Source organism: Anas acuta, chromosome 1 (genome assembly GCF_963932015.1).
Source record: "Anas acuta chromosome 1, bAnaAcu1.1, whole genome shotgun sequence".
NCBI lineage: Eukaryota > Metazoa > Chordata > Aves > Anseriformes > Anatidae > Anas > Anas acuta.
In genome coordinates, this window is record NC_088979.1 from 185,713,762 (window position 1) to 185,724,131 (window position 10,370).

The 10,370-nt window shown below is 34.1% G+C and overlaps 1 protein-coding gene across 8 annotated transcripts in view; it reads left to right on the top strand.

The window, feature by feature from the left end:
- BRD1 (bromodomain containing 1) overlaps positions 1 to 10,067 on the top strand; it is a 69,377-nt gene extending 59,310 nt beyond the window's left edge. For all 8 annotated transcript variants that reach the window (XM_068669691.1, XM_068669692.1, XM_068669688.1 and 5 more), the window contains 4 exons: positions 34 to 161; positions 5,693 to 5,802; positions 7,244 to 7,398; positions 8,178 to 10,067. In XM_068669691.1, the coding sequence (XP_068525792.1) occupies positions 34 to 161; positions 5,693 to 5,802; positions 7,244 to 7,398; positions 8,178 to 8,361 (577 nt within the window). In that variant the 3' untranslated portion in view covers positions 8,362 to 10,067. The remainder of the gene's footprint in view (positions 1 to 33; positions 162 to 5,692; positions 5,803 to 7,243; positions 7,399 to 8,177) is intronic.
- The last annotated feature ends 303 nt before the right edge of the window (positions 10,068 to 10,370 follow it).

Here is a 10,370-nt window from a genome sequence, read left to right on the forward strand (position 1 = left end):
AAGGGATGGTCTTTAATATCCATACTTCTGCAGTTTCAGCCTACCAAAGTGTGGTAAAGGTAAACCAGCGCTTATACGAAGACACACATTGGAAGATCGAAGTGAATTGATATCATGCATTGAAAATGGAAACTATGCCAAAGCAGCAAGAATTGCAGCTGGTAACTGCTATTTATAAATAAATGTTTTCTTAATAATACTATGCAACTATATTTCGTCCATTAGTTCAACAAATTCTAACGTTCTTATTTTCTCAACTGAAAGAGTTCTGAAAGTTGTGTTGATAGCATGGTAGAAAATGCTAGATTATGCTTACAACTTTTTACAAATTTAAAGAAAAAAGAATAATATCTAATGTTGTTTTGATCAATAAGTGGCATTTAAAGTGAATTAGCTTAGTCTAGTAGTACAAGCAGAACTTGGACTTCAGTACTGTTTGTGGTTCTGTTAGCATTTTTCTTTGGGCTTTTTGTTTTAACATTTACTCCTTGTATACTCTTCTGCAAAAATGTGTTGACAGGTGGGTAAGACATAGTCCACTTTGTTTCAGGAAAAAAAAATGGAATAAAGCAAGAATTTCTAAGAATTCAGTATAATAGGTTAACATATTTCAGGGAATTAATTATGTTTTGGTGATATGCCTTTCTTTTATTTTAATATTTTTAAATTGTATTGCACAATTTAAGTAGGTCATCTACTTAATCTGTAGATCTGTTTGTAAAATACATTGTTCCCATGCTGCAGTTAGGGGTCAAGCTTGCCATGTCTAGCAGGCTTGTTGTTAGTCCCTGACATTACAGCTCCTTTCGCTTATCTAGAATTCTTTCATGTCTTTCCAGTACTTTTTATCTGACCCTGCTTGTCTTACTCTGTCCTTTCCTCCTTGCAAGATCGGTTTTGTTTTCTTTCTTGCAGCTTATCTGTTTTCAGCTATTGCTTCATTACTCTAAGGTTTAGGATCTTTATTTGTATGGTAACCTACTATACAAGAAAGCCTTTTCCATTTACTTTCCTTATTCTGTCCTGGCTAGTCTTACTTTTAACACTTTCCACTTAGAATTCCTGTACTTGCTTTTTCAAACTCTCCTTGATCCATCTTAATTCTGTGTCTGTTCTTAGATATATTCTAAGTCTGCCTCAAAGGAGAAGTGGTATTATTTTATGTACTGTTATATGTTCTATATAATTTTAATTCTTTCAGCTACATTCTTACTGGCAGATAAAGAAGAAACAGGCAGGACTGAAGTGAAATATGTTGCTTATATTGTGTGCATAACTGGAACTTTGTCATGATTTACTTTCATTAGTAAAATCCTGGATTTCAAAAAGAAACTAAAACAAAGTTTTGCCCATGCTTAGTAAAATGTCACAAGCAACTCTGCTTAATGGATTACATGTGCTTTAGAAATGGACACAGTGCTTACAGTCATGCTGTCCAAGTAATGCTTTATTTTTATTTACAAGATGCTAACTCAAAACCTCTGGTATGTTATGTTGTAATACTGCAGTTCCAATGGGATGCAGTTCTGCACTGATTGATATAGTCATTGTCATACATGCACACTGAAATACATGCGCATACACATTGACATATGTGCACACTGTAGTTCAAACAATTTTACAGTACTGCTGTTGAACTTGCAAAGCAAAGTAGAGCATGCTGTCCACCTAGTGTACATTAAAAGTTAAGGATATTACGGAAAAATACATTAAAACCTGAAGACTACGTTGAGGTATAAATACATGCAAGAGGATAAATTAAGGTTTCAAAAACAGTTTACAATTCTGTCTAACTTTTGGGGCTTAGATTTGTAGGCTTAGGTAGGTTTTCTTGTCTTTCAAAGAGAATCATCTGTTTGTAATCGGTTGTTGTCCTTGTTATGCAGGAGCACTGGAAGATGAATAGAGACATGTTATGAGTGGTTTTCATAAATAGGTGCTGTATACAGAGGTACACTAAGATTTGTAGCTCTTGACTTCCTTTACAGGGTTGGGAACTTGCTGGGCAAGAGTGGCAGTGCAGTCTTCTGCCTGTCTCCTCCTGAACCTTGCCCAGTCCTTTTGCTCAGCTGTTCCTTATCCAAGATTCTTGTCTTGCTCTCCTGTTCCTAGTCTGTCCCTCTCATTCTTTTTGTCTCAACTTTTAAACTCTTTGTCCCCCCATCTTTGCCAAATCATTTTCTCCACCATTTTGTCAAACTTCTTTCTTTCCTCAGTAAAGCTTAGTGACAGTATCTTTTCCAGCAGTGTCTAGATGCTGTTTTTCCCTTCAGTAATTTTGGGCTGGTAAGCAGGAATGGGAAATGAGGAGGGGGGCAGGTTGTAGGGAAGGTCTCACACTGTTTGACTCAAATAGCTTTCTTCTGTGCACAGTCTTCATTTCAACAGGTATGGCAGAAAGAACACTTTCCAGAAGTTAAACAATAAAAGGAAAGCCTCAGTATAAATTCTTGTGCTAAAGAATGATCCATCTGTGCTGGAGAGATCATAGCTCATTTTTAGGTGTCAGTATTTTTGAAGCTTAAATATGTTCCGTATCTGTGGCTTCATCTGCAGATTTAGATGATGTTAAAATCAAAGTTGCCTCTAAGTAATTTGAGAGCAAAACAGCAACAACAAACAAACAAACAAACAAAAAAAAAACCACTGTGCACTCTTACTACTCTGGTCATGTTTCAGTTATTTAAAAAAAAAAAAAAAAGAAAAGGAGAATTTCTTCTTTGAGGCTGAAGTTTCTGATTTAAAACAAAGTTCATTACTGAACTAGAAAAAAAAACCCTTGGTCCTTTCTGAAAGCTGTGCAGATTTCTTGAAGTTTGGGTTTTTGAAGTTCTTAACTCTGTTTTTGAAGATAAAAGTGTCTTAAAGTTTTGAAGCCTGCAGTGCTGGCACCTAATGGGTGTTTTGCTCAATCTACTCAAAAAGCTAAACTCATCAACTTCATTGTGAGAATGCTCATGAAAACAAACAAACAAACAAAAAAAAAACACAACACAGTAGTTGTTTTTAAAACATTGTGAGAAGTAAGAAGTCTGTAAGGGGAGGAGGAAATGTTTAGAAAGACATCCTTGTCTTTACCCTGAACTATGTAGGATCTTTAGTCTGGTGTCTGGTATTTTGTTAGTGTTTGTTTTCAGATAGTGTGAGTACTGTTATTTTAAAATCCTCAGCAGTACATTGTCATGACTGCTAACTTAAATGCATTGTCTCTCGTAGCTTGAGGAAATAAAGAGTTGTTATGGCATAAAACAAAACTACTAACCATCTGTGCTTGCAATAGTAAACTAAACCCTTAACACCATATGGAATAAATTCTTACTAGGAAAATATTCTGCGACTCTTCCCTACTGTTTATACAGCCGAGAAGTCTCTGAGGGAGTCTTGCTGTGTTCCTCTAGTGAGATTATGTATGACCTTCTACTCTGCATTAAAATATCATTTTTTTCATTTTTGTATCACCTCTACAGCTGAGAATAATGTAGGTTTCTTTTCTTTCTTCTATTAGCTGCCTCCTCAAAAAAGAGGACTGGTACTGTTTTTATGTACCAGGTACAGTTTTGTACATGTTTTCAAAATGGTTTTTGTATAAAAGACACGTTAATCTAAAAATTCATGACTGTGTCTAGCCACCTTGGGGATACTTAGCATACTGGTATTAAAGCTGAGAAATAAAGAAGTTGTCTAAATTATTTTTTTCAAGGTGTTAGAAATTGTTTTGATCAATTGTCTTGAGATGATATCAAAATGGTTCATCTGGATTTGACATGTCTTTCCATAATGTCCAATGCTTAATGAATTCAGCTATAGTATTAGAAGTATAAGAATGCCTGATTCTATTATTTCTGAGTGTATTGTGTTTTTTTTCATCTGAAGAATATTATTATGGCTTTCAATGAGAAAGTGAGGAAAATCCTAATAAGACTTCTAAAAATATTCAGAAAGGAACAAATAAATAAACCCATAAATTGTTTAGTAACAGGTCTTCCAAGGTTATGTAGTTCAGTTTCAACAACAACAACAAAGAAAATAGAAATAAGACTGCATTATTTCCACGGTGTTATATAATGGAATCCACTGATTAAAGTTCTCATCTGTAAAGTCTGTTGGAATTGGTGGCAAACATCCCAGTTTTCTTTGGGACACTTGTTTAAAGTCTTAAACGCTGAAAAAAAAATGCATTTGGTGCTATTTCTCTTCTGATATACACAGCTGAAACAGAACCTGCAGCATTTTTTTTTAGCTTCAAAAGCATCTAGCATCTTGGTTAAGCTGTTGTGGCAGATTACTATGAATTACTGCATTTTGAGAACTCATGCTACAGGGTTGTGAATCTCTAGCCTTAAACTTCTCAATCCAGTATTTTTTTGGAATGTTGATACCATCATTGATTGAAAATAAGCTATAGTTGAATGAAAAGCCTTTGGTTGGAAATTGATGTAGAATATATTGTGGAGAATGACTGACCTCTTTGTTTAGTGATCACCTCAAGTGTTTTTTTCCTCACTTTCAAGGTTTGAAGCCATTTTCTTGATGTTCAAATGGAATATGTATCTGTATGTCAGATTTCATTATAAGCACTGCCTATTTTAAAAAGAAGCAAATTAGGAAGAATTTAACATACTTTCTTTTGGCAATTAGAAAGCTGCTTCTACCAAGTATTGTCTTGCTCCTAAAAAAGTTGTGCAACTGCAGCTTCTGAATTATAGTTTGATGTTAGGTTTCCCCATACAAGTTTTTCCTCACTTTTACAGTTCATGACCTTTCATTCTCATCTTCATACATTCTCTGCCCCAAGTTCCATCTTGAGTGGGCAACTCATGGTCTTCTGCCCAGTCTCTTTGACAGGAGTCAGTTGTGGGTCTAGTTGACTAAATGGCTTAAACCTGTCTTGTGCTTCAGTCCAGTGGTGATTGAAGCAACAGATACGAAAACTGAGGATTCTGGTAGAAGCAGGCAGTAACATAAACTTAGCTTTCTGTTGTGCTGCCTCCTGAGAAGGAAAAACCACTATTGCAGCTGCTTCCTTGAATCCTGTTGGTCTTTTTTACTTTGCTTCAGGGAAGGGCTAGACAGAGGGACAAGAGCTCTGATTTAAATTGAAAGAAAATGAGCATCAATGACAAAAAAGCAAGTTAGAATTTAAACACGTTTCTATTGTTATGTTTATCAGATAAGTGCTGTAAGTGACATGGGGCTGATCTTGTTATATGTTATATCCAACATCTTAGGAAGATCATGCAACTTGCATCTTTAATGCCATCACAACTTATATCTTTCATACCATCACCTATTTGATAGGCTTGTCATAATTTCAAAACAAACACGTTTTGGGAGTACCATAGCTTTGTTTTCTTTCATGTCTTTTTTCTTTTTTTTTTTTTTTCCCCAAAGTAAAAGGGAATATAAGATTCTGATGGCACTTGGTTTCTAAGAATTGTTCTATGATAGGCAGTTTCTTGAAGCTTCTAAAAACTCATTGTTAATCTGCAAACTTGGATTAAGCTACTAGTAACATTTCAAGAGCTATTGTGAACATTACCTGTTTTTTTATTGAAATTTGCACATAGGTAATACTGGTATACATTTGATTTCTAATGATTATGAAAATACTGTTGAGAAAACAACTGCTGATTTGTCTGAGGTTTTATTCTGTAAAATACTAACCTTATATTTAATTATTATTTGTTCTTAGAAGTTGGGCATAGCAGTATGTGGATTTCAACTGATGCTGCAACATCTGTTCTTGAGCCTCTGAAAGTAGTATGGGCCAAATGCAGTGGATATCCTTCTTACCCAGCTCTGGTGAGTACACAGCTTTCCATCAGTACGCTAGTTTCTGATTTGAAAATCTTGATGCATGAACTCAGCGTGAAGCGGAAGTTACGAATTATCTTGAGTAGAAGTGGATTACTTTTCCCTCTTTACAGCTTTAAAATTAATCCTTTTTGTAAAATTACTGCAATATCAGATGTTGAGCCAATGATGTCTATTACCCTAACTGTCTCACTAGTCTTTGTCACTGCAATATTGTTTAGAGGATCAACTGAATAAGCATTTGACAGACATTTTGCTAGTGTTGGAACTTAGGAGATACTTTCTGCTGCAAAACAAATTTAAAATATTCAAATTCAGCAGCTCATTAAAGAAAAAAAAATCAATGGATAAAACCGTTTATTTTTTTTTTAGTTGTGAATGATATGCTGGAAACTTAAAGCTGTTGTGTCCATGTTATTTTAAGAGAAATAAACACAGTTCTGCTTAAATCAAGAGTTTGTAGAGAAAATGTTGCTTATAAAGTGCTTGAATGGCTTCAGGCAGGCCTTTGGGGTAATAAAAAGAGTTCATGACTTGATTTATATAATAAACTGGATAATCATGTGACTGGTTTAAGGTATGCCTACTGGGGAGCTCAGGAACATAACAAAATCAGGTTAAAACTAGTGGAGGTGAGATTCAGAGCACTTGAGTTTGTGCCCAAGCACTTCAGTGGGTGACCCAAGCACACTTCGGTCAGATGCTTAAAATTTGATTGTCTGTTGAATGGTGCAGTTTGGTGTTAGATTTAAGCCGATCATGACTAGGAGGTGCCAAAAGGCTCCTTTTCTGTCCACTGTTTTATGTAAACACTAGTGTTTCTCTGTTGATGAGCTGATTGAGGAATTAAACCTCAATCAAGAGGAATTAAACCTCAATCTTCTCAAGTCAAGAGAAGAAAGTTATTGTGATTTCCATGAGCTCTCCACAGTTACTAGCTATCTGTTGGCTTAGTTCGCATAACCAGTTTATTTTGAATTAAGATGGGTATCAGTGGGGAAACTGGCAAAATAACAGAAGTTTGTAGGGCAAGAGATTGATGGAACAGCCATGGAGTAATATAACTGTTCCTCAGTGGCAACTGGGCAATTATTAATACTGTGAAGTATCTACAAAGGAGTTTTATTTGTGACTGTCACTTTACAATTTATTGAAAAATTAGTAGTGTTTTCTGATAATTAAATATTATATGCAAGATATTTGAAAGTTACTTTGTTATTTTTTTCTACCTGTTCTTTTTTTTTTCCCTTTTGATTCTATTAAGAGCTCATTTTTCCTTCAGATTTTAAAGGTATGACTCTGTTTTTGCAGAAACAAATATCCATACCTTAACATAGGCTACATAGGCTGGATTTATTTATTTATTTTTTTCTTTTATGTGTAAGATGTAAAATTTAAATTAGGAACTCTCCTTTCTTCTCTTTTATAGATTATTGACCCCAAGATGCCTCGTGTTGCTGGCCATCACAATGGTGTTACTATACCAGTGCCACCCCTGGATGTACTCAAAATTGGAGAACAAATGCAGACCAAATCAGATGAGAAGCTATTCTTAGTACTGTTTTTTGACAACAAAAGAAGTTGGTATGTTCTCAAAATACTTTTCTCAATACAGAGACTTAAAACTTTAAGTCTGTAGCTTAAGACTAAGAGAAAACATTAGAGAAGATAAGACATTCCTACTTATATATATTTTTTCATACAGATGTATCACCTATAATGTTAAAATATTGGAGTCTGTTCTTGCACCAACGTGTATCATACTGGAAGATACTTATTTATGGTCAGTTTAGAAGGGAATAATATAAACTTACTTGTTTTGATCTACAAGCTGGTTTTAATATGGACAGATCTTTTTTTTTTTTTTTAAAGGTAGTCTTCAGTATTTGTCTGTATCAGCTTTCATCATTGTTTTCCAAATGACGATGCATGTTCCAAACTGTTCAAGTGTCTTTTCTTTAAATTTTTAATCTTCTTAGTTAAATGTTGTATTAATATGCACTTGAAGTACTTAACTCTTTCTAATTTGTCTGTGGAAACCTTCCCTTTTTCTGTTTCTTTCATTATCAGCAATATGCTGTGTGGAGCCTGAGGGGAGAATTCACATAATATTCACACAAACATTGTCTTCCCCTTCCACTAGATCTTTTTTTTTTTTTTTTTTTCCAGATAAGGAAGTTTTTCAGCTACTTCTCTTTCTTCCTTTTATCGAGTTACATCTCGAGTTACATTCCACTGTTCTTTTTAAAAATGGCAAATCTGACCCACTAAATGGGAAACACAGTGTAGCAGCCCTTACAGTTCTGGACGAAGTTTGTGATGTTATTCTATACTTAACATAGTTATTTTACCTCTTCTTACAGGCAGTGGCTTCCCAAATCCAAAATGGTTCCCCTTGGGATAGATGAGACTATAGACAAGTTAAAAATGATGGAAGGCCGCAACTCAAGCATTCGAAAAGCAGTAAGGATTGCTTTTGATCGTGCTATGAATCACCTGAGTAGAGTACATGGAGAACCAGTCAGTGACTTCAGTGATATTGACTAACAGATTCTACCAAGGCATGAAAAATACCACAGACTTGAACTCTTCTAATGAACCTCTTTGTCTAAAAGAATGTATTGAAGATACAACCCCTTAATTGTTGATTCAGTGGCTGAGTTCTGCAAACTTGAAATTGTTGAGCAATTCTTCTAAATCACCATTGCCATATTGATTAATGGTTTTATCGTGTTGTAGTTTGGAGGATTTTCCACTAAACCTGTTAAAATGTCTTGTTCATAGTGTTCATAATTGTACATAAATGTATATTCAACACTTAACTTATTCTGATTTTAGAAGTAGTTCTTTAATTCCTTTTATAATTTTGCTGGGGAGGGAGTTGGTTTTTGTTTCCATGCTGTTTATTTTCCTTCTTTCTTTCTAAGTTTAAGTTACCTAAGCACCACCTTCCAGCTTAAGGTGTTTAGTGAATTGTAAAGCCTAATATCAAAATGGCATCAAATATATGTTTGCCTGAATCATATACAATATGGTGCTGCTTGTATCATTTCTTCCTTGGTCTGTAGCTTCTGAAAAAGACTTCTGAATGTTTGTGTAAATCATTGCTCTTTGCACAAAGTACCACATATTTAAGATTGATGTAAATTTACAATTACAAATATGTATTTTAAGAAAGGAAGTTGCATTATTTTGGAGGGTACTTTGTGAGAAAGACATTGAGAAAAAAAATTATACTATGTACATCACTTGCAAATCACCAAAAACACTCCATTGTTGCCCAAAATAACTTAAGATTGTTTTTGTTTTAAACAAATCTGGCTTAAAGCCTGCAAGCACATTATTTCTTTCAAAACCATATCCCATTTATCTCCCATTGATTTTATTTTGTTGATATATGTGCCTCCCTGTGTTTTATTTATTGTAGAAAATGTATTAATTTGCTTTATAATGAAAAATAAAATTGACAAATATATTGATATGCATTTTTATACAGGCACATGAGAAGACAACTTGCTTTGGGAGAAAAATGTATTGGAAATTGTATAAAAATAACTTGATGGTTTGTGTGTAATTTGATTTTTTTTGTAACTTGTAATCTTTTGTTTCCAATGAGGGGATTTATGTAACTTTTAATTTAGAACACTTTGGTAGCAATAGAAACTTTGGATACATTTTTGTATGGTACATGTGATGTATATAGAATTAGTACTTTATTTTTATTTTTAAGAAGTAAAGCATTATGTTTGGGCAGGGGGAAGAAGGAGGGTGGGTTTCCAGAATTGCATTTTTATATTAAAAAAAAAAATAAAGTCAAGATATTGATTGTTGTAGCTACTTTATTCCTACCTTCACTGAGAATACTGAATTTGTAACAATGAAAATGGCAAGGTATGTTTGCAATGTGATTTATAATGACTCCATTATTTATAAATGCACTGTGTTTGAACTCTTTTGCAGTGATATCTTAAATACTGTACCAAGTTATATAGTATGAAACACCAAATAATGCATATGAATGCACGAAGTATTTATGCCCAGCTTTTTTATAAAGGATTAGCAAATACAGCAAAACCAATACTTTTTAAATCTTTTTTTAAAACTTCATGAATAGCATACTTCATTGTTAAACCTGCTTGAATCTTTATTTTAAAGGGACAATTACTTTTTAAATAGTTTTTAATGTTTTTATTCTCTATTGTTTGTAATACCCCCTTAGAAGCTTGAAATAAAATTTCTTTCTCAACTGTTAATTTTGTCCTGAATTTAGCCCCTGAAATTTTGCTGTAGTGCCCATTCTCTTACTCCATGACTGAGTTGTTAGAGGAGCTAGTTAAAGAATCCAATTGTTTTCATGCTATAGCATACAGTGTCATCCTTACTGAGCCCTCTGCCTGGTAGGTATTCTAGTTATGTTATACTAGCTGAGAGCAACCACCTATAATGGACTCTCCTAATTACAGAGTACTTGGATAAATTTCACAAATGAGCAAGCAAACCATTTTCTCAGTCTTGACCATAAACCTTGCTTTGCAGGAAGTAGTGATGGCAGGTAT